This window comes from Dromiciops gliroides, chromosome 5 (assembly GCF_019393635.1).
Source record: "Dromiciops gliroides isolate mDroGli1 chromosome 5, mDroGli1.pri, whole genome shotgun sequence".
Lineage (NCBI taxonomy): Eukaryota > Metazoa > Chordata > Mammalia > Microbiotheria > Microbiotheriidae > Dromiciops > Dromiciops gliroides.
In genome coordinates this window covers 43,984,555-44,008,735 of record NC_057865.1, presented here as the reverse complement: position 1 = coordinate 44,008,735, position 24,181 = coordinate 43,984,555, and the positions used below count along the sequence as shown (strand labels likewise).

General features: G+C 42.3%; 1 protein-coding gene across 1 annotated transcript in view; it reads left to right on the top strand.

Annotated features, from left to right (window-relative positions):
- The window catches only part of ULK4 (unc-51 like kinase 4), a 669,562-nt gene that overhangs the window by 640,549 nt on the left and 4,832 nt on the right, over nucleotides 1-24,181 (top strand). Inside the window, exon 36 of the mRNA XM_043966928.1 lies at nucleotides 23,210-23,298. Coding sequence (XP_043822863.1) covers nucleotides 23,210-23,298 — 89 coding nt within the window. The remainder of the gene's footprint in view (nucleotides 1-23,209; nucleotides 23,299-24,181) is intronic.

Genomic DNA, 24,181 nt, shown 5'->3' with positions numbered 1-24,181 from the left:
TACCAGCTCTGGACTTCACTGCTGTACCTTAGCTGCTAGGTGGCACAAGTCAATAGAGCATTGGGTCCGGAGTCAGGAAAGCCTAGGTTCAAATTTGGCCTCAGATAATTACTAGCTGTGTGACTCTGGGGGAGTCACTTAAGCCCAACTGCCTCAAACATCCGGGACCATCTCCAGTCATCCTGATATCTATCTTGCCACTGAACCCAGATGGCTTCCGGAGAAGAGAGTGAAGCTCGTGACCTTTCACAGCCCTCCCTCATTTAGATCCAATTCACTGCAAGTCATGACATCATCCTGATGCCACGGGTCCTCTTAGAGAGTGAAGGACAAACAACATTGCCTTTCCACCTCTTTGGCCACACTTCCCACACCCACTCTGTTACTTTCCCATCCATGTAACCTTTTTCCCACCAAGTGGCCTTGGGTTTACTTGGAATTCTGATCCTTCCAGGATCATGACATTCTCTAACTTAGAGTCAAACAGCATCCCTGGAAGACTATTGCTACCAAAGAAATGGACTGTTGGCAAGTGTCTGCTCAGTCATTCCAAACTCCTCAGGGTTTTTAGATGCAATTCACCCAGATCATCCCCAGTTATGGGCCCACCTTATTGCCCATCTTTTGGTTCTATCTAAGACATGACCTACCATGGCAGAATGACAATCTTCCAAAACTCAGTGTCTTTTGCACTGCTGGGGATTTCACTGAAGACACTTTGTAGTATCCCAGCACCCAATGAAACTATTAGAGTGTCTCTTGTAAATAAGAGCATTAGAGCCCCTCATCGTCAGTAGGAAACTACGCTTTTGTTTGTATTTTGTGAAGGTCACAACATGAGATTTGTTGACTCCTTTGAACAATTTATAGAGTATTATAGAAATGAACAAATTCTAGAAATTCACATTTTTCATCTGGTATATCGTAGAGATCACTATCTAATGATTTGTTACTCAGATCATTTTGAGGCAGAAAATTCACATTTTGTTTGTTTTACATTTTAAAACTGAATTCTATATTTCTTTCCATCCTTCTAAATAATGCCTCTCTGTTGTGCACCTGATTTTTAAAATATGTATTAGTGTTCTTTTCCTAAAATGCTGAAAACAAAGGAATTAGACTCCTTTCTTTCTTGCTCCAAGTGTGTTTAAACATTATATATTTATATAGTCACAGGGGCATAAGTTTCCATCTTTTTTGTCCTTTAAAACCAATCCTTTTGATCCATTGGCCCCTCCCCCACCTTGCCTCTACCGGGGTTGAGAAAGGAGAATGAGAGATGATCATCTTCATTCTGTTTTGTTCCAGAAGCTAAGAAGTGGGAGGACTGGTGGAACAGGAAGAAAAGAGAGGAGGGGATGAGGTCATGATGTTAATGAAGAAGTAGAGATCATATTGTGGGTGCTCAGTAAATGCCAATTGTCAAGGGTAATAGAGGCTTGTTTCTCCTGGCTTCAGAGAGGAGAGGCAGGAACAGAAGACACTGAAAGGCTTTCTTTGCTGTTTGAGCTGTTCAAAATTGCATTTGATTGCTTTGATAAGTAGTAAGTTCCCCATCTGATCATTTTCTCGGTAAATATTTTCTTTTTCGGTCCAAGCATCCTCATATTCTTCTGCCAATACTTTCTTGATGTGATATTGAATCTCTTCACTTTCCTAGGTACCCCCTTCTGAGTGGGCTTGTCAATGCGCTTTCCCCAAAGATCGATAAAATCAGTAAATGTTTGTTAAACTAAGTTAAAGTATAATAACCAGAACTCTACACAGTACTATAGATGTAGCTGAACTAGGTTCATGTACAGCAGGGCTATAACCTCCCTCCTCCTATAGTCCAGCCTTTCATTTATTCAACCTAAAATTGCATTATCATTTTTGGCTACCATAACCCTCATATTGACTTAGATTGACTTACAGTCCACTTAAACCTAGATAGCTTTTTCATATGAATTTTTGGCTGGCCTTTATCTTCCCTATCAGATATTTGTGCCATTGATTCTTCATCTAAATTTAAGAATTTCCATTTATTATTAATAAATTTTCTATTCCTCTGTTTGGCCCAACAAACGTTCCTCTGGAATCCTTATTTTGTCACCTTATGTGTTACCTTTCCCATATACCTTCCTGTCTTTCAGACATTTTTTAAATGTATGGGAGCTGCTAAGAGAAAGAGTTCAGGTCATCTGTGTCCTTCATCCAGGGAATTGATCAAAATGTTGACCTGAACAGATACTCCACTAGAGATTACCTAGGTATTAAGTGGTACACGGATAGAGCATTGGGCCTGGAGTCAAGAAGTTTTCATTGTTCAGTTATTTTCACTAGAGGTTGACTCTCTGTGACCCCATTTGGGGTTTTCTTGCAAAGATATTGGAGTGATTTGCCATTTCCTTCTCCAGCTCATTTTACTGATGGGGAAACTGAGACAAACAGGGGTAAATGACTTGCCCAGGGTTACAAAACGAGTAAGTGTCAGGGCAGCTAGGTGGCACAGTGGATAGAACACCGGCCCTGGAGTCAGAAGGACCTGAGTTCAAACCTGGCCTCAGACTCTTGACATTTACTAGCTGTGTGACCCTGGGCAAGTCACTTAACTCCAATTGCCTCACAAACAACAACAACAACAAAACTAGTAAGTATCAGAGGCCAGATTTGAACTGAGGAAGATGAGTTTTCCTGATTCCAGACCAGAAACTCTATCCACTGCACCAAGAAGACCTAATTTCAAATCTGGCCTCAGACACTTACTAGCTGTGTGACTTTGGGAAAGCTACTTAACCTCTGTCTACCTCAATTTCCTCATCTGTAAAATGGGGGTAATAATAGCACCTACCTCCCAGGGTTGTTGTGAGAATCAAATGAGATAATAATTTCAAAACACTTAGCATAGTGTCTGATATATTGTAAGTACTCTATAAATGTTAGCTATTATCATTATTATTATTGTTGTTGCTATTATCGGATATCATCACCCACATCAACATTGATGCATCAATCAAAACTTTTTAAGCCCGGTGATTCAATTAGTTCTTAATCTATTCAATTGTGCTATTTTCCAGCCCAAAAGGCACAGTGCTTTTCATCATTTTTCTGTATTCCTAAAGGATAATTGCTAGTTCATGTAGCTATAATTTAAATATGCTTCTTCAGAAATGCCAAGGAACTCTGATCCGAGTCCTTGCCCAAAGATGCTCAATAGTTACAGCACTTTGGAATGGGCTCCTCTGTCTGGCACCATATGATACCATTATCACACACGAGGATCGACTGATATTGATTTGGGAGAGTTTACAGAGCATCTGTTCACACCGAGCTTGATGCCTCATTGTCTTAAATGCCAAAGACTGCCCCTGCACCTGCTCTTTTTAGACGCTAGTAATAATCTGAATATTCTGTCTTGCTAGCATTATATATGGCAGCCCCAAGATGCTAGCACTGCTCTCTTAGCATACCCTCTTCTATCCTTTGCTTCCATGGGCCGACCTTTATCATCATCTTCTTCTCAAATATTCTGAGTGGCATCCTCCTGTGGTATGTCTACACTGCGTCTCTTTCTGGGGCTTGGGGCTTTTCCCCCAGGAGACATTCACGTGGAGCCTCTGGACACTTAAGAATTCCTCTCCCACCTATTGTGGACACAGTTATTATGCCAGGTGGTTAAAACTGGCCGAAGTCGATTTCCCAAGCAGCTCTGTTACATCTAATGTTCTGAACCCACTGGATAGAATTAGAAAAGGCTGCAGCGGTAAACACCTTGAGGTGAATGAGGGCCTGTGTGCTTTGCTGCCCTAAAAAAGAGCTGAGAGCACTGAAGAGTTTAACATGAAGGAAGCAGAAGCCAGAGATTTTGTTGTCTTCTCAAAGTGCTCATTTTCAATGCTTCTAAGCAGCTGGACCTTGTGGAGTTAAAAAGAAAAGTTCAGTAAGCCCTCTCTGTGCACCATTTCCAGGGATCATGGAGTGGTGGACACGTGGGCACAGGAGTAGAAGACTGAGCAGGAAAGGAAGAGAGCGGGGAACAGATGTCCGAAACTGAAGCAGATGACTGAAAGGTCATTCACCGACGTCTGTCACAGGTCCGCTATCTGCGCAGGGGCCATGTGTTAAACACTGAGGGAGATTAGCTACCACTCAGTCCCTGCTTATGTGTAGAATGATATGACCCATATACAAATCACTGCCATGAAAAATGATAATTCAGTGCATTTCAGTTCTATTCCGCAAACATATATTAAATGCCTAGTGTATGTAGAACTCTACCAGGGCAGTTAGGTGGCTACTATAGTTTATGATGACATACAAGTAATTATGATGCAAAATAAGGGCACAAGGGAAGCAAGTGCAAAGGTCTGGGTGAGGTTTGAAGGGGGAAAGGGCGTCACGGATGAGGACAATCAGTGCAAGTTCCCCAGAGGAAGCTCCCTTTGAGTTGATGGGAGGGGAAGGGGCCTGAATTTCAAGAGGGGCTACAACAGGAGGAAAAGCACCAGATGCATCTGGGGGTCAGTAAGGAAGGAGGAAGAACCTGTTGGGAAGGGTAAGGCAAAGGCCTTGAAGGCTGGGCTGACACACGGGTGTTCTCCCCAGTGGGCAGTCAGAAGCCACCAGAAGATTCCCAGCAGTAGAGAAGCGTCACTAAGGCTCTGCAAAAGGAAAAGAAGGGCACAAGACACTGAGATTGAGGGCCAGGTGAGGGCCTGGAGAGAATCAGAAAAGGCTTCATGGAGGAGGCAGCACTGGATCAGGGATCAATGAATTTGAGAGAGAGAGCTCATGTGACCTTAGTAAGCTATGACGAAAAGAACTCTGGATTTAGAGTCAAACAAATGTAGGCTCGGACAACTGACTAATTGAGTGACCTTGGACAAGTCACCTCCTTAAGCCTCAGCTTCTTCATCTATAAAATGTCAGGCTAGGTCAGGGCTTCTTAAACTTATGTGTATCACGGAGCCCTTTGGCGATCTGCTGAAAACTATTTGTGAAAACACTGTTGCCTCCGTGTGTAATTGAACAAAATGCTAAATGAGGTTGCTGAAAATCATGATGCATTTCCCCATCCAAATCCATGGATCCCCTAAAATATATCTTAAGGTTCCATGGACTCCAGGCTAAGAACCCCTGGGCTAGATTCTCTCTATAGTTCTTTGCCATTCCAAACCTCATTATCCTATGAATTCACTGTAGACTAAGGACTACAAATGGTGTGGGATGGGTGAGCCAAGTCCTGCTGTGCTCCTCTAGCATCTCTAAAGACTCCATCCAGCCCAGCAGGCATCTTTGTCAACATACACAAAGGCAAAGAGTGGTCTGTCCTTCTGGGATGTGTCTGGGCCCAAGGAGAAAGACGGAAAGTCATGTTTTAGCCTGTTTACAGTCAGTGTCATGGTTGTGTGGTGAGGCACACCACCTGGGAAGAACACCGCAGCCAGTAGCAAACACAGGTGGGATACGGTGATTCCGTCAGAACTATCTGGAGTCTAGTCTTGCCGTTGACATAGAAGGGAGATAGCTCGTCTTGGTAAGCTACTGGTCGAACTTGCTTTGAACAAACAGTAAACATAATAAAATTAGAAGAAAAACAAAGCCCAGCTAGGTGAAGAGAAGGCAGAGTATACCGTAGGAAAGCAAAATAGAGGAGCTAGATGGGTAGGGTTAGTTCTTGAAATTTCACCTCTCAGAAGTAGATTTGTTGTCATGGTTACCTGCTTGTTTTTACATGCATTTAGGAGATCTGAAGGCCACTGAATTGAAGTAATCCTGCTGTGCATGAGCTGTGTCTGTAATGACATGTGCCCAAGAGCACCTGGAACACCCCAGCCAGCCTTTGGCAGTTTCATCTCGTTCTTTAAAGTCTGTCTGTGCTGCCCATACCTGTTGGGGAAAGCAAGCTAATGGTGGGATAAGCATAACATTGGCTCATCTTCCTTTTACCACACACATACATGTGCACTTAAAGACACACACACACACACACACACACACACATACCAGCCCCAACCAAAAGACACAAAATTAATAAATATCCGGACTTGGAAGGAAGAATTTCACAAGGTTCCCAAATCTAATGATGGAAGACCTAGAAGCCACCTCATAAAATTATGATATATCATTTTCTTTCAACTAAATTTCTTTCTATTCTTTATAAATTTTCTGACTTTATGAATAGCAGAACCAAGAGAACATTGTACACAGAGACAGCAATGTTGTTTTGTTTTTTTTGGGTTTTTTGTTTTGTTTTGTTTTTGTTTTTGTGAGGCAATTGTGGTTAAATGACTTGCCCAGGGTCACACAGCTAGTAAGTGTCAAGGGTCTGAGGCCAGATTTGAACTCAGGTCCTCCTGAATTCAGGGCCAGTGCTCTATCCACTGTGCCACCTAGCTGCCCCAGCAATATTGTTTGATGAAGAACTGTGAATGACTTGACTGTTCTCAGCAATACAAGTATCCAAGACAATCCCAAAGGACTATGGATAAAACGTACTGTCCACCTCCAAAGAAAGAACTGATATTAATGGAACACAGACTGAAGCAGGCTATTTTTCACTTTCTTTCATTTTTTTCTTTTAATCAAGTTTCCTTGTACGAAATGACAAATATGGTAATGTTTTGCATAATCATACATATATAACCCATATCTGATTGCTTGTTGCCTGAGGGGAGGGGGGAAGGGAGGGAGGGAAAGAAGGATAAAAATTGAAACCCAAAATTATAACTAAAAAATGTTTATTATTTAAAAAAAAAATTTCTGACTTAAGAAATAGTAGAGGGGCAGCTAGGTGGTGCAGTGGATAGAGCACTGGCCCTGGATTCAGGAGTACCTGAGTTCAAATCCAGCCTCAGACACTTGATACTTACTAGCTGTGTGACCCTGGGCAAGTCACTTAACCCCAATTGCCTCACCAAAAAACAAAGAAGAAGAATAAGAAATAGTGGAAAGAGAACTGGGACTCTACCACTAACACACTGCAGAACTATACACACACATGACACACTCTTCTTGTGCCTCAGTTTCCATATCTGTAAAATGAGGTTTCAGGGCTGGATGATTCCTTTTCTGCTTTAAAAATGACGCAATGCTGGGGGCAGCTAGGTGGCGTAGTGGATAAAGCACCGGCCCTGAATTCAGGAGGACCTGAGTTCAAATCCGGCCTGACATGTGACACTTGCTAGCTGTGTGACCTTGGGCAAGTCACTTAACCCTCATTGCCTTGCAAAAAAATAAATAAATAAAATTTTTTTAAATGACACAATGCCATGGTATAGTTCAACTTTACAGAAAGTAGAGACTAAGGTTGTTATTGCTGGTTTGTACTTGTAGAATCAGAAGCTCAAACTGGGTACAATATGGGGCTTAAAGTTTAGTGCTATTGTCTTCCAGTCATCTACTGCACCAACTACCCTTTAAAACAGAGATACTGAGTTTATATGATGGGAGGGAAAGGCGTATAGGATTATATAAAAATGAGTGGTTTTTGGCTTTCTTTTTCATATTCTGAGATAACAAAAGAAAACATGAATTACAGAATTCTATAGGAGTGCTGCCCCATTTTAAAAGAAATGTTTGAGGGGCAATTAAATGTCACAGTGGATAAAGCACCAGCCCTGGATTCAGGAGGACCTGAGTTCAAATCCGGCCTCAGACACTTGATACTTACTAGCTGTGTGACCCTGGGCAAGTCACTTAACCCTCATTGCTCCTTAATAAAAATAATAAAATTAAATTAAAAAAAGAAATATTTTAAAAATGATTGCATTGGCTACCAATGAATACCAGTGTATGAATAGAGCTCTAAGTGAACTTAACCAAAATCTCCACCAGTGCGATTCACCAGATAGCTATCTTTTGTCAACCATGTGCTAGGCAGCAGGTTTGAATGAAGCAATGTAGCCATGTCCCACAGGCTGCTTATAGAGATGTGCACCCAGTGTATCCTGGGAAAGTACTCAAGTAACAGAGATGGAAGAGCAAAGAAGTTGAAAAACAATATTTTGCTCAGATGTGTACTTCTGATGTACACAGACATTTTCAGCCAATTTGAAAAAAGAATTTATCTTGCAACTAAACAATTCAGTGTAAGCCAACAAACGTTTAGTGAGCATCTGCTGTATGCGAGGCACTGGGATAACAACAAAAGTTAAACAGCTTACATTTCACAGCGGGGGCAAGGGAGGGAATACAACATGTACACAGATGAGTAAATGTATTGTATACGGTAATTTGAAGAGGGAAAGAGAAACAACAACCTGAAGGAGCAGGGAGAGTTTCACAAAGGAGGGGGCATCAGAACTGAGATGAAAAGTGTAGAGGGAACATTCTGGCCTGTTCTCTTGGAGCCAAAGCTGCTCTGTCTGCCTTTCAGTGTTCTGGGGTATCCTGACAGCTTGAGTGTCTTTCTCCACTGCCAGTGGCTCAAGTGCCCCCACCCCACCCGCCTGGCTGTGCTCTTGTCTCCTTCATTGGTAGGGGCCATTTGCAAGTGCCTCACTTCCACTTAACCACATAAAAGCAATGAGCTTTTCCAAGGGGGTATTTACTTCAAAGATATAATAAGAATAAAGTGTAAACATTTCCCCCAGCACTTCAAAGACATACTCTCCCCTACACCATCTCCGTCTCTTCAGAGAGCAGGCCCAATTTAGCTCAAATCCTACACAGCATCAGTTGTACCAAGTTCACTACCAAGGATTCTGGGGAGCCAGAGTATCAAAGGGTCCACTCCTTGCTCCTCAGGCTGTTGATATGACACTGACTGCAGGGCCAGATTCTGGAATACAGAGATGCTAAGGCTGTACCTGCCAGGTTGCAGACTTGGGCTCCTCTCCCTTCAGTGTTTGCCGCATGCAAGGGAGTCCCCCAAGAGAGCTGAGGCAAGAGGGAGTGGTCAAAGCTGCCTGGCCCTTTGAATGCCCCCACAGCCGAAGAGCCAGGTGGTCGGCCCATCGGAGCCAGTTACAGCATGCATCCATGTGTGCTCCACAGTCTCTCCAACGTTCTTCCTGTTCCAGGAAGAGGCACAGGATTTGAGGAGAGAATGCATTCTAGGAATGGGGGACAACTTGTACTAATGATGGTGGCAGGACTTAGAATGCAATGTTCAAAGTGCAGTTAGGACAATTTGGTTGGGAGATAGAGTGCACCAAGAAGAATCCAGTGAAATAAGACAAGAAAATTCGATTTGAGCTGCATGGTGAAGAATCGGAAATGCCAGGCTGAAGAATGTGTATTTGATTGTAGAGTCAGGAGGAAGCCATTCAGATTTGTTGAGCAGTAGTGACACAAATGTGTGCCTTAGGAAGATTATTTGGCAGTTACATTTAAGCATGTGTAGGATAGATTGGAAAAGGGAAAGACCAGAAAGAGGGGTGCTACACTGAGGGTGTCTCCCGTGGTTTAGATGTATAGAGGACCCAAGGAAAGGTGTTCAGGCTGTGGAAGGAGAGAAGAGGTCAGGTATGACACAGGTTGTAGAAGCAGATTGAAGGAGAGGCTAGGATGACTTGAAGGTTCCAACTTTGGGTGACTGGGAAGAAAGTGGTACCCTCAATAGAAGAAACAGGGAGATTTGGAAGAGGACTGGAGGAAGCCCTGGTTTCAACACATTGAGTTTGGGATGCTGATGGTAATGTCCTATTGGGCAACATGGGACTGGCATTCTGAGATCTGGGATTCTGAAATCTAAGCTTTAACTTAGTGCCAGGCGAAGTCAAACTTTCTCCTCTTGACTAAATAGAAACTAACTGATTACTAGTAACCTTCTTACTAATTATAAGGCGGCAACAATGGGTTTAAATTCCTTACTGGTGGCTCATCCCATTTCATAATAGTTACCACATGACAATATTGTAATACTTTTTGATTTTGTGACAAGTCGTGGAAAGTTCTCCAAACATGATTTAGCTATGAGTTAAATATTAACTCATTTGGAACTCTAAGAGTAATGTTATCTGTTTCTATATAGTTAGAAATGCTAGCATCCCATCTTATCCAGAGAACACACTACTCCTCTCTTAGGTTGTCTGATCCAGCCATTCATCCATCTGCTTTGCTTAACGATTTTTCCTTTTGTTACAAGGGAGGGTTTAATGGGATTGGAGCCGTATGTTAGCAAATGGCATTGGAATAAAAAATAAAAAGCATCAAGAAACTTTTTTTCTTTTGAATGAAGACATGCAAAAACATCCTCTTCGACTGATTAGCTCCAAAGAAAAATAAAGGTGGTGGCTCTATCTTCATCCAGGTATCAACATAGAGTTTGAACTTTGAGAACAGGAATATTTTATGTATTGAGTTAAAGAAAAATCACATTCTCTTGCAGATGGAGTTGGATTTTCCTCCCTAGAAGGTGCATTTCCATCTCTTTTTAGAGCCCTCAATGGGGTGGAAGGAAACCAGACCCTGCAGGGAATGAGAGAGTAATTCCTTTCTTGGGCTCACTGATATCAAAGCCACTTGAAAATTTAAAAATCCACAAGCTGTAACTAATTGTGGAAAACAGTTTGGATTCCCAGCATTGTAGAACGTAACAGGACAAATGCAGACCCTCATCTTTTCATAAAGGAGTTAGACCAAATGTTTGTGTCATATTCCAAGAAATCAAAGCAAAAAGCATGAATTTTCTTTAAATCCCATCTCAGACCTCATGAAGCTCATTCGTTCTGAAATGAAATGGTTCCTCTTCTGGGGGGTGGGTTCCCTCTCATTTTAGTGCATTTGCCATTAGCACCCTCTGAGCAGTAAGTCTCTATTTTAAGAAGTAATGATATTTATACATAGGTTATGCTGTTCTTTACAACTCATCTCAGCTAAGCAAAACTGATGAACAGAAGAAATCTAGCTTCCTGAAAAAAAAACTTTTTCAAATTATTGTTAAATTGCCATGAACATACAACTAAACTGAGATTTAATTACATTTTTAATTAAGAGAAGAGCTCCTGATGATGTCACTGAATATGTTTTGTTGTCCCCGACCAAAGTAAACCAACATTTAGTGAAGGTTTTCCCCAGATATTTTGGAGCAACTTCATAAGGAAATTGGGAGGGTGGCGGGACCTGTCTGAAGAGAAGATTCAGCCCTTTGGCTTCTGCTGATCCAGTTAAAGTATAAACTGACTGAGTTTAGTAGTGTTCTTCCTGTGTCCTTATCAGTTATCTTGCAGTGAGACATGTTTGCTTTCTGAAACCTAAATGCAGATTAAACTGTGTGTGTGTGGCTTGGGTTAGCAGTGGATAGGTAACTCTTGGAAAGGAATGTGGTCTTTCTGGTTTTTGTGTTTGGGCTATAACTTCTAAAGTCACCCAGAAAATGTCATCACTTCCTTTTAGGTGAAGATACTGAAGCTATGTGAGTAAAACCTCATAGTTTTAATTACTTGTTCCACTTCTGTAAAAATTTTCCCTCAAAGAGTTCAAGATGTCAGACTTTCTAAGTCTCTGTCGGTCAAATCATAGGATCCTAAAACTGGGAAGGATCTCAGACGTTAATTAATTGGGTCCATCCCCTTATTTTACAGATGATGCAGCTGAGGCTTGGAGAAGTTAAGTAACTTGCCCAACATCACACAGGTAGTATTAGAGAGAACCAGACCCAAGGTCTCTCTCTGACTCTGCAACCACGGCTCTTTACACTATACCATGCCACTCTTACATGAGGTAGATTGTGTTATAATATAAGCAAAATACTGTTGGTGGAGTTGTGAACTGAACCATTGTGGAGTTGTGAACCATTCTGGAGAGCAATTGGGAACTATGTCCAAAGGACTATAGAATTGTACATACCCTTTGATCCAGCAATACCACTGCTAGATTTATATCCCAGAGACCCTAAAACAGAGAAAAATACCTATTTGTACAAAAATATTTATAGCAGCTCTTTTTGTGGTGTCTAAGAATTGGAAATCAAAGGAATGTCCATCAGTTGGGGAATGGCTAAACAAGCTGTGGTGTATGGTTATAATGAAAAATTATTGTACTATAAGAAATGACAAGCAGGATGATTTCAGAAAGGTCTGGAAAGACTTATATGAACTGAAGTATAGTCAAGTGAGCAGAACCAGGAGAATGTTGTGCACAGTGATAGTAATATTGTTTGATGAAGAACTGTGAATGACTTAACTATTCTCAGCAATACAATGATCCAAGACAATCCCAAAGGACTAACGATGAAGCATACAGCCCACCTCCAAAGAAAAAACTGAGATTGATTGAGCACAGACCAAAGCATGCTATTTCTCACTTTTTTTCTTTCCTTTTCTTTTATTCTAGTCTTCTTGTACTAATATGGAAGTGTTTTACATAATTGCACATTTATAACCTATATCTGATTGTTTACCATCTCAGAGAGGTGGAGAGAGGAGAGAGAGAGAGAGGGATGGGTAGAGTTTGGAACTCAAAACTTTAAATAAAATTGTTTAAAAATTTTTAAAAATAGAAGCAAAGTGAGACACAGCAAGTAGAAAACAGAAGGTGGACAACTGTGCAAGTAATTGGCTCATCCTTTGACATCTCTTTTTTGTTGTTTTGTTTTTGCTGGGGAATGGGGGTTAAGTGACTTGCCCAGGCTCACACAGCTAGTAAGTATCAAGTGTCTGAGGCCAGATTTGAACACAGGTCTTCCTGAATCAAGGGCCAGTGCTTTATCCACTGCGCCACCTAGCTGCTCCCATCCTTTGACATCTCAAAGAAAAAGGACACTATCACCTCAGGACCCAAGAGTTTGTTTGGTTTTTTTTAAAGCTCTATTGAAGAAAATGGAGGCTTAAAATGAGATAGAAGACTTTCTTGGGCTAGTTAAGATGACAATAACAGATGATGGAGAAAACTTTTATCTTTATTTTCTATATTAATTGGTGAAATAATTTTATGGAAAAAGATGGTCATAGGAATTTTAGATCCAAAATAAAAAGGGAGACAGTAAGAGAGGACGTAGATACTCTTGATGAGTTCAGGTTGTCGGGTCCAGATGAACTAGATACCAAAAGGCTAGAAGAATTGGCAGATGTGATTGCTGAGCCTCTGTGAATGACCTTAGAAAGATCATGGAAAACTGGAGAGGCACTACAAAATTTAAGAGGAACAAATGCTCTGATTTTCAAAAACTGAAGAGACTGGAGATTTGAAATTATACCAGTGGACTTGCCTCAGATTCCTGGCAAAATTCTAGAATGTACTAAAGGGATGGTTAATCTAGAAAAGAAAAGTGAGATCAGAAGTAGCCAGCATCAAGAGTAGGTCATACTGGGGCATCTAGGTGGTACAATGGATAAAGCACTGACCCTGGATTCTGGAGGACCTGAGTTCAAATCCAGCCTCAAACATTTGACACTTACTAGCTGTGTGACCCTGGGTAAGTCACTTAACCCTCATTGCCCCACCAAAAAAAAAAAAAAGAGTAGGTCATACCAAATTAGCCTTGTTTCCTCTTTTCTTTATAGGGTTATGGGATTATCAAATCAGAGAAATATTGTAAATGCAGTTTACAGAGATTTTAGCAAAGCATTTAACAAGACTTCTCATGATGGCCTCCTGGAAAGTATGGAGAATTGTTGACTACACAGTAGTGTGTATGCCTAGGTAGATTTGGATCTCATTAAATGGCTGGGCCCCAAAGGTAGCAAATCCTTTGTTCAACAACAAAGTAGATCTCTCTAGTGGAGTTCACCAGGGAATCTGTGTAATCAGTGATATGGACAAAAGCATAATTGGCATACTCAACAAATTTGCAGATGACATAAAGCCAATCTGTTGTATGACAGATTCAGAATTGAAAAAGTCTTGACAGGCTAGAATTTTGGAATGAGTCTAAGAAACTGGAAGTTATTAGAAATGTAGAATGTCAACTTTCCAAGTACAAGGTGGAAAAGGAAAGAAGGAAGAAAATAAACAACCATTAAGCACTGTCCTAAGTCTCTACAAATATTATCTCATTCAATCCTACAACAATTCTGGAAGGTTTATAAAATCTGTAAAATGAACTAGAGAAGGAGATGGCAAACCAGTCCAGTATATCTGCCAAGAAAATTCCAAATGAGGTCACAAAGATTTGGACATGACTGAAAAAGTACTAAATAGTAAACTAAAGAAGGTGTGGCTAGATAATATTTCAGTTTTAAAAGATAAATTAATGTCTTATGCCAGCCAAAAAAGTGAATACAGTTTTAGGCCAGCTGGTATTCAGGACTACTAGGTGATGGTTCTTCTTTCTTCTGCCTTTGTCAGATTAAATCTGGAATATGGTGTTTAGTTGCAAGGGCCATAATGTAAGAGGGGCATTATTAAACTGGAGAGTATCCAGAGGTGGCCCCATAGGATGGGGAAAGGCTTTGAAATTGAATTAAAGAGCTAGGGACATTTAGCCAGAAGAAAGGAAGACTTAGAGACTTAGAGAATATTTAGCCTAGAGAAGCTATAACTGTCTTCAAGTGTTGAAAGGGCTACTGTGTCGCAAAGGGATTGGATTCGTCTGCCTGGCCTCAGAGCATTAACAGGTGGAAGTTTCCAAGAGGCATATTTCATCTTTGTGCAAGAAAAAGGTTCCTAAGCAATAGGGCTATCCCAAAGGAGAATAGACTGGCCTAGGGAGAAGCAGCATGCTCCCCCTCACTTGAGTTTTTCTAGCAGAGGGATGGACGATGAATTGCCGGGTACATTCTAAAAGAGGTTTCTGTTCAGGAAGGAACTGTGCATGATGGCCCTGGAGCTTTGTGCATCTTTGAGAGTCTCTGACACTGTGAGCAGTGCAAGCATTGAGAACACCCTTGATGAAAAGAGAAGAAAAGAGCAGCCAGACTGTCCAAGATGTTTTTCTACAGTGGAATAAACCAACAGTCACAGCTGACTGAGAAGTGGCCGTGAGACACTTAAGAGGACTTAACCAAGCATATATGGGGAGCTGAAGAGCAAAGAGTCAAAGACTCCTGAATTTGCCAAATTAGGTGACTAGAAGGATGGAAATACCCTTGGCAGAAATAAGGATGATTGGAGAGGAGTGGGGTTGGGGGATGGAGGCAATGACTTCCATTTTGGATGTGCTGAATTGGAGATCTCTGAGGAACAACCAGTTTGAGAGATGGTGATTCAGGACTGGAGTTCAGGAAAGAGTTTAGGCTGGATGTAGATTTGGAAAGCATCTGCCCACAGATGAAAATTGATGAAATCACTGAGAAAAAGTATAGAGAGAGGAGAAAAGGAAGTCTAGGAAAGAGCTTTGGGGGTGATTTAATTAAAACACGGATCATGCAAAGAAGATGACCAATAAAAAGAAACTGGACAGGAAAGAGAAGAACAAAGTGAGTGCAGTGTCTTGAAAGCCAAGAGAAAAAAGAATGTCCGGGAAGACATGATGGTCAATATTGTAAAAAGCTTCAGAGGGCAAATCCCATAGGAAATGATGGTTCCTAATTTTTAGAGTGCACCTTCAGGATGACTGGAGTGCCAAACTTGAGACATAATTGAACTGCTCTTGACATTTTCCAATGGCAGCCCTCTGAACTCATCAGGTTGAGTGTAATTTCAGAACAAATTTAGCGTCTGGCTTTTCAAAGTGCAAATCTCTGCAGAAGTCACACCTACATTAGTTGAACTGGAGGCTGGTCACTGGCACACTGAGGGAAATGGGTTAGGAGCCAAACAGAGATGCAAGCTCATTCAGATGCAGGGCCCAGTAACAAGGGTGGTTTAATTACCCTGGTGACCTTCCCATCAATTTGACTGATTGGTCGGGAAATGTTCAGCCTCTTCCACAAACTAGGGAAGACAGAAACTAGACCAGATCCCTGATAGAATGAATACAGCTAGCATCAACCTCTTACATAATGGTGGGATATAACGTCTGTCCTTAATTTTGATGTCCTGTGTAGCTCTAATGAACTCAGCTGATGTTTCATTAATGAACCAACCAACCAATCAATTAATTGATTAATTCGTTCATTCATTCAGCAAACATCATTGTATGCCTGCTACTTGTAGGGAACTTTCTGACAAATACAGGTAAGGAAATAAACAAGATTTAAACTTAAAATGAGAAAAATCAGTACCAGAACCAGAGATACAGTCTTAAGCTTTTTTTTCCCTGGGCAGTACTGAAAATGAATGTATTTTATTGGGCACTAAAAAATGTTCCTCTTCAGTGAGTCTTCTAGATCAAGGCTTCTTAAACTTTTTCTGCTAGCGACCCTTTTTCACCTGAGAAATTTTTAATGCAACCCTGGATATATAGGTATGTAATATAGATATACATAACTTTTTACTGTTGCCAAATTTTCTACGACCCCCACATTCAGTTACATGAACCCATATGGAGTCATGACCCACAGTTTAAAGAGCTACATTCTAGATAATTAATACTTGTTGATTCTTCAGTGGATCTGGGATCTTATTGATATGGTTACTTCCCACCCTCATTCCTGTGTAGTTGGCAGCAGGCTTTTCCATCCTGCACAATTCTTATCTATTTCTTTCCATAAATTTCCATAGAAACTCTGCTTCCTCTTTTCAGATTCTTGGGGTTATCGGTCCAATGCCTGGGCTGCCCACATGCCATAAGGCCACCTTTTTGTCAGGTCATCCATATCTGTTGACACTAATCCTTGTACAACTCATCTTAGTAATATGTTGGGCTCTGCTTATACCCACCATGTATCTTTTACTAGATTTTATTTTTTCAAACAGCAAAAATCATAGAATCTGATTAAGCAAAACAAATTTCTGCATTGGCTGTGTTCAATATATATTCTATGTATGTGTGTGTGTATGTATACACATATCATTCTGTTCTCTGAGTCCTCCTCCTCATCTCTCTGAGGAGATGTTTCTTCATGCATCCTCTGGAATCACAGTTGATCATTTTGCTCATTAGAATTCCCAAGTCTTTCAAAGTTATTTGTCTTCACCATATTGTTGTCCTTTTATAAATTGTTCTCTTGATTCTGTTCACTTCATTCTGCATCAGTTCATACAGGTCTTCACAGGTTTCTCTAAAACTAACCCCCTTCATTATTTCTCAACTTTGATGCTTCTGGAAGAGAGAGTGAGGCTGATGACTTAGTGCAAGTTGGCCTCACTTAAATCCAATTCACATGCAAGTCAAGACATCACTCCATGATGTCACTGGTTCTCTTCAAAAACGAAGCACCAGGCAGCCAGGTGGCACAGTGGATAGAGCACTGGCCCTGGAGTCAGGAGGACCTGAGTTCAAATCCAGCTTCAGACACTTGACACTTACTAGCTGTGTGACCCTGGGCAAGGCACTTAACCCTCATTGCCCGGCACAAAAAAAAAAAAAAAGCAAAGGACCAACAACAACAGAACAATAATGTTCCATTACATTCATATACCAAAACATGTTCAACCATTCCCAAATTGATGAGCACCCCCTCAAATTCCCAGTCTTTGCCATCTCAAAAAGAGCTTTATTTTTTTTTTGTCCATCCTTAGGTAGAATTTGTTTTGATTCAGATTAATCCCTTCTTTAATCTATTCTCTCTCTAGCTCTACCCTCTCTTCTCTCCCTCCTATTTATATGCTGAGTGTAATGTTGTTCTACACCCAATTCTGTCTCTATGTGAGAGTGAAGTTCAAGTATCAGCTGCTCCCTACTCCCACCCATACACACCTGTATGTGTATAAATGTCTATTTTTACACCCTGGTTATGTGATCATTTCCTCTCATCTTCCTTTCCTTTTCTCTCCCTAGTATATTCCTCTTCCCTTCTCTTTCCATATTTCATTTATCAAGATATAATAGAACCACTCCCTTGTCTCATTAGACCCTCTCTATGGGCCCAAATGATGGTAGGGTTCAGAGGGAACACGTGTATTATCTGCCCATATTTGCATGTAAATAGTTTATCCTTGTTTTGTCTCTTATGATCACTCATTCATGTTCCCCTTTTTATGTTTCTCTTAATTCTTTGTTTTGAACTTCAAAGTTTCTACACAGCTCTGGTCTTTTCCTTAAAAATGCTTGGGAGACCTTTATTTTATAAACATTTTTTTTGCCCCATAGTATTATACTAAGTTTTTCTGAGTAAGTTATTCTTGGCTATAAATCCAAATCCTTTGCTTTCTGGAATATCATATACCAAGCTCTTCACTCCTCTATGATAGTGGATACTAAATCATGAGTGATCCTGACTCGCTCCTTGGTTCTTAAATTCTTGTCTTCTTACTGCTTGCAGTATCTTTTCTTTGACCCAGAAGCTCTGGATTTTGTTTATGATGTTCCTAGAAATTTTAATGGGGTTCTTTTTCAAGAGATGACCAATGAATTTTTTTTATTTCCACTCTGCCCACTGTTTTCAAGATGGACAGTCTTCTAAGCTCCTTTTTAGTTATTTATTTTTTTTTTTTGGTCCTAACATTCAGATAGTGATTCTTTTTTTTTTTTTTTGGTGAGGCATTTGGGGTTAAGTGACTTATCCAGGGTCACACAGCTAGTAAGTGTCAAGGGTCTGAGGCCGAATTTGAACTCAGGTACTCCTGAATCCAGGGCCAGTACTCTATCCACTGTACCACCTAGCTGCCCCCAGATAGTGATTCTTAAATTTTTTTTCTCCTCTATCTGTTTTCTAGGTCAATTGTTTTGCTATGAAATATCTTATATTTTCTTCTATTTTTTCAGTCTTTTGACTTTGTTTTAATATTTCTTGTTGTGTTGTGGAATTATTAGCTTCTATTTGGTCCATTCTGTTTTTCAGGGAGTTTGTTTCCTGGGCAAGGTTTTACACCTATTGGGCCAAACTGTTTAATTCCTTTTGCAATTTTTTCTTCTATAGATCTTATTTGTTTTCCAATATTTTCCTTTACTACTCGCAATTCATTGATTAAGAAAAACAGTAAAAAAATATTCTTGCTTCATCTCCTCCAGAAATTCTGGTTGAATATGTACACAAGTTGTGTCTTCCTTTGAGACATTGTTTTTAGATATTCAGGAGTCATTCTCTTCTGGGTTTGTGTCTTGAGTGTCTCTGTCATCATAAAAGCTTTTTTATGGTAGGATTCATTATTTGTTCATTCTTCCAGCCTAATTCCTGATTTTGGACTTGATCTTAGGGGAGGGCTCTGTGTATCTCTGGAGGGATGATCTGGGCTATTCCTTTTGCTGCTTTCTTGGGGGATATTGAATGATGTGTTATTCCAAGATCTCAGGGACAGTTTTGTCTGGGAACCTGCAAGTGTTCAGTACTCCCAAAGTGCTCTGATCCAGTCCAAAACTTCATTGCTGTCCTTTACCCCCATCTGAGTTCTTCAAGTGTCTAACCTGATTTAGGGTCTGAGCAGCAATAGATGCTGCTGGACAAAGTTGCTATCAGCCAACTTGGAAGCTCTGCTGGTTCAGAGAAACAGAACTCTGCATTTCCCTTTGGTCTGGGATTCTTGTCCTGCTTATTCCTTTGTTGGCTTCTAGGTAGGATGGAAGCTGTAACTAAAACCCTGCTTTGTTCCTGGGGGTGTGAACCACACTGCTGTTGTTTGCTCCTGGATTTTCTCCTTTCTCCTTATATTGTCCAGGGCTTGTAGTGGGTTGTTACCCTCAGTTACCACCCCTGAGTACAAATCTATCCTGGATCTATGACCAAGGACTGAGTAGTAAACAATAAAGTTTCCAGATCACATCCATTCCTGTCACAGTGCTCCACTACTAGTCTGAGAGTGCCCTGGAACCTCCTCTTGTCCTACTCCATAGTCTTTCTGTGCGCACTGGAGTACTCTGTGTAGCTACTCCTGGCCAGACTCTGTCCCCGTTGTCCACAGACCTTGTTATCTGTCTCCCTATGCCAACCCGGACTGGAAAATGACTCTGTGATTATTTTTTTCTTGGGTTTTCCCCTCAAGATTTGGTCTGGCGCATTTCTGTTTGAAAGAGGTTTTTGGTGGGGAGAAGGGAAGCTTCTTATTACTCTGCCATCTCAGTTCCCCCTAGCCCATGTGTCTTTCTAGTCAATGCCCTTTGGGGCACCTATAGTTCTATTCTCCTGAAACTGTTGTGCTCCATTACTCTTAGGCACATGTAGCTTTCCTGGGAGGAGAAATGGTATGAAAATCAAGTTTAGGTCTATAGACATTTATTCATCGTCTTCCACGTGTGAAGCACCATGCTAGGCATAGAGGATACAAAGACAAAACCAGCCCTGACCTCCAGAAACTTGTACCCTCCTGGGGGTGGGGGTGGGAGAGGAGGCATGGAAAGAAGCAGCAGCCATACCTTTGGGGCAGAGATGAATTTAGGATCATTGTGATCTAGCCTTCTGTCTTCCTCCCACTCGACTCTGGGCCCACCTTGTTGCTCTTCCAGGACATCTCTTCAAGACAGTGTACTGCCCATCCAGCTGAGGGGGAAGTCTTCATTCACTTGCTTTTTCCTATGCGATCAATGCGATCAGCACCATGTCATCCATCAACAGGAGCCTCCATCTTTGGTGAATTGCTCCTCTCCTCCGACTCTCCTCCCTGACAGTGGTGAACGTTGTTGGTAAACTTCTGTTCCCCCTCTTCAGGCCCCACCTGCTATTGATACCCGGAGGATCATTGAATAAAATTATATCTCTGTAAGTGTTTATCATTGAAGCTGTGACACTGATAAAAGCATGGGGTGGGGCTGGGGTGGAGGGTAGGATTAAGGCCAAGTCAGCAAACAGCAAACCCAATGAGACTTTATATTCCTTGCATCCCTCAGTGATGTGGCTGTGAAGATATAACGAGCTGGAGGTTCCTATCTGCAGATTCCTGCCAGGTCTCTCCTTGGGTATTTCCCAGTACCCTTAGGGCAGGCACAGGCCATCCTCACCTAGTTGCAAGAAGAGATGAGAAGGATGGACTGGGATGGCGGCGGCTGATGTTTTCTCAGTTCACCTTTGGAGGGACAAGTGCCATCTGTAGTTATTTCCATTCCTTGGGAATCTTCACCACTTGACCTGCCTTAAACGTGTCACCTTGATGATGATAGTAACTCATTTCTATAATGCTTTATGATTTTAAAATTTGTTTCATATTTATTTCATTTGATTCCCACTACAACCCCTGTGAGATGGTGTGTTATAGTTTTCATTTTACTGGTAAAGAAACTGAGGCTGAGCAAGGTTGTTAAGTGACTTGCCCAGGGTTATATTGCTAGTCTGTGAGAGACGCTGATTTCTCTGTGCCGGGATTTCCTCTCTTTATCAAATGACAGTGAAAGTGTCTTGGAAGCCATAAACTGCTATAACACATATGTTGTTGACATAATTTTTAGCTCATTATCATTCATCTTTTAGTAGTCAGCTAGGCCAGAGGCTTTGCTGTGAACATCTACATGTAGGACAGATGCCATTCACTGGTGCAGTCACTTCTTACTTCCAATTCTCTTGTCACACTTTTTTCTTTCTTTCTTTCTTTCTTTCTTTCTTTCTTTCTTTCTTTCTTTCTTTCTTTCTTTCTTTCTTTCTTTCTTTCTTTCTTTCTTTTTTTTTGTGCAGCAATGGGGTTAAGTGACTCGCTCAGGGTCACACAGCTAGTAATTGTAATTGTCAAGTGTCTGAAGCCGGATTTGAACTCAGGTCCTCCTTAATCTAGGGCTGGTGCTCTATCCACTGCGCCATCCATCTAGCTGCCCCAGCATCTGTCTTTAAGAGCCGAGTTTGTCACCTAGCTGCCCCCCCCACTTCCAATTCTCTTGTGAAGGAGAACACACCCCCTTGTTGTGGGTGTGAAGTAGAGAAGCAGACCCTGCCCACACTGGCTTTCAGACCCACAAAGTCTGGCTGCCGGTTCATTTCCCAGGTGCCCCAGTAGCATGTTGTTTCCCAGGGAGGTTTAGATTGAGCCTTTACAAAAAATCCAGAGGAATAAGGTGTTTTACAGGTATTACCTGGAAGACCCTTCTCCCTGCCTGCTCTCCCTTCCTCTGGGTAGGAGCAATTATGAGGAGCTCCATTGGTTTAACTTGAGAGGAAGGAGGCACCGCTGGGACTATGGCCTTTGATCCTGCGGCTTCTGAAGCTCAGTGTTCAAACCACAAGTTCAACCCACCAAGCCACAGAAACTGCAGTGTCTAATGTAGGGTTCTCACAGGAGAAAAGCATGAGCTCTCACAGGGGACCCTGGGGTGTAAATAAAATCCATTTCCTCCTTCTTCTACCAGCATTCCCCCCCCCCCATTATGTCCCTGAGATTCCAATAGCCTAAGGGGAGTCACCACAAACCTAGCAAAGATGGGAAAGAAATGAGGTGCCCAGACCCTGGAGTCCCTAAAGTTCAAGGTCCAAGACCCCTGACCAAGGGAGTGTTGTTACTCCAAATGGACCTCTCTTCATCTGCATGTATCCAGCAGTTCAAAGCTAGACCCTAAAATGATTCACTTTGGATAAGACTGAATGTTTTCTGTCTCCTGTGGAAGTAGCTCCCTCCTAAAATTATCCCAGGACTTCAAACCCAGGTCAAAGAAACGATTCATATGTTACCAATAAAGGGCCAAAGTTGTTTCAGAGAGCTTGAGCTGCTGCAAGGCTGTCACTAAAGCTAGCAGCTTAGGAAGGGAGAATTCCATGTTCTACCTTTCCCGTCTGTCTTTCCTCCTTTCTCTTTTTACCTTCCCCTCCTCTCTTCCTTCCCTTTTTATATCTTTGCAGCCAAAATAAGTTATTCTTCATCAAGTATGACTCATACCTCTTGTACCTCTTCCTTTAAGAGCAGCACCAAGGAGTCTGGGAGCATGGGACTTAGCAACATGAAGTCCCATGTGGGCCTTTGGAGTCCACAAGGGTCAATAACAACCCACAATCATTTATTAAGCTACTACTATATGCCAGACCCTGGGCTAGGGGTGGGGGGTACGGTCCTTGACCTTGAATCTTATAGCCTACCTGGGGGAGACAACATGAACAAAATGCACCCCACCTTTCAATCCTTGGGGAGAGACATCAGCATCTCATGGGGTTGGGGCACAGGGATTCTTTGGGGATCACTCACTCCTGGTGCCCCCCACAGCTGGGCCTAAAGGGGATCTGCAGCAGATCCCCAGCCCCTGGGGCTAGATGAGGAGCTTTTCTCGGGGTTCTGGGTTAGGACCCCGAGGATGGCATCAGCCTACCTGGCTAGTCACAGACCTCAATTCTTTTCACATTCACAAACAGCTCAAAGCCATGTGCTGCAGCTGGGCGGGGGGGGGGGGGGGGGGGGGCCTGTTTTCTTCTCTCCCCCACCCAGATCCCCTCCTGAAAACTTTTTCTTTTCCTTCCAGATCACTTCAAATGAGAAGCACTTGGAGAGCCTGAAGAAGGATGGTACTGCTCTTATCCGCTCGCTGGAGGCCTTGGCCCCACCTACCAGGTGAGGCCCCTCCGGCTCTCAGGAATTTCCAGGAGCTCAAGCTGCGTCCCCTGGGTGCCCGTCCCCGGCCTCTCAGGTTTCTCTCTTGGCTGCCTCACCCCTCCTGAGCAATTTGGCTTTTGTTGGAGCAGCGGCAGCAGACTTTGATCTCACAGGGGAAAAATGAGGGGGGCCTCTGTGGGGGAGGGGGAAGGGAGAGAACACCTGGATCCAGCAGCAAGGCCCCAGGTGTCTCTGGCCTGAATGCCACAGGTCCAGCACTTGGTCACCAAACTCTGCCCCTTCCCTCCTGGGTGGCCAGGCCAGTGAAATGCTCTTCCAGAGGCTGAGACAAGAAGCCTAAAGGCCCTGGCCCTTCATTGTTTTCTAGGGCTTCCTTCCCCATCGCGTTCTGGTGAGGGGTTTACTTGCTGGTGGTTCTTTGCTTGCTTCCGCAGTGGTAAATGGGGACACATGTGAGGGAATGGGATTCCGTGGGCCCCACTGCCCCTCTTCCAGACCCCATGAGGCTACACACACGTCCTAAACAGACTGGGCATGTTGGAGAGCCTTGTCCCATGATGGCTTTGTTCTTAATAAAGTCGGTACAGTAGCAGAGCATTGAACGCCTTCGTGGGCTCTGAACCTTTGCCAGAGAACTCCAGGGCTCACTCTAGCTCATGGCCTGAATGCTTCAGTAGCATCTGGTTATCTGTCCTTTGCCTGCCACAAAATTCTAGATCGTGGCTGGGAGAGTAGAGTTGGGGGGGTGGGGAGTAAGAACTGTAAACCCTCCCCATGAATTTAGAATATTGAGGCATTTAGACTTGAACTCTCATCCCCAGGGACCAGGGAAGAATCTGCTGAGGGCTCCCTTTAATATCCTCTTCCTCAACATTTATCA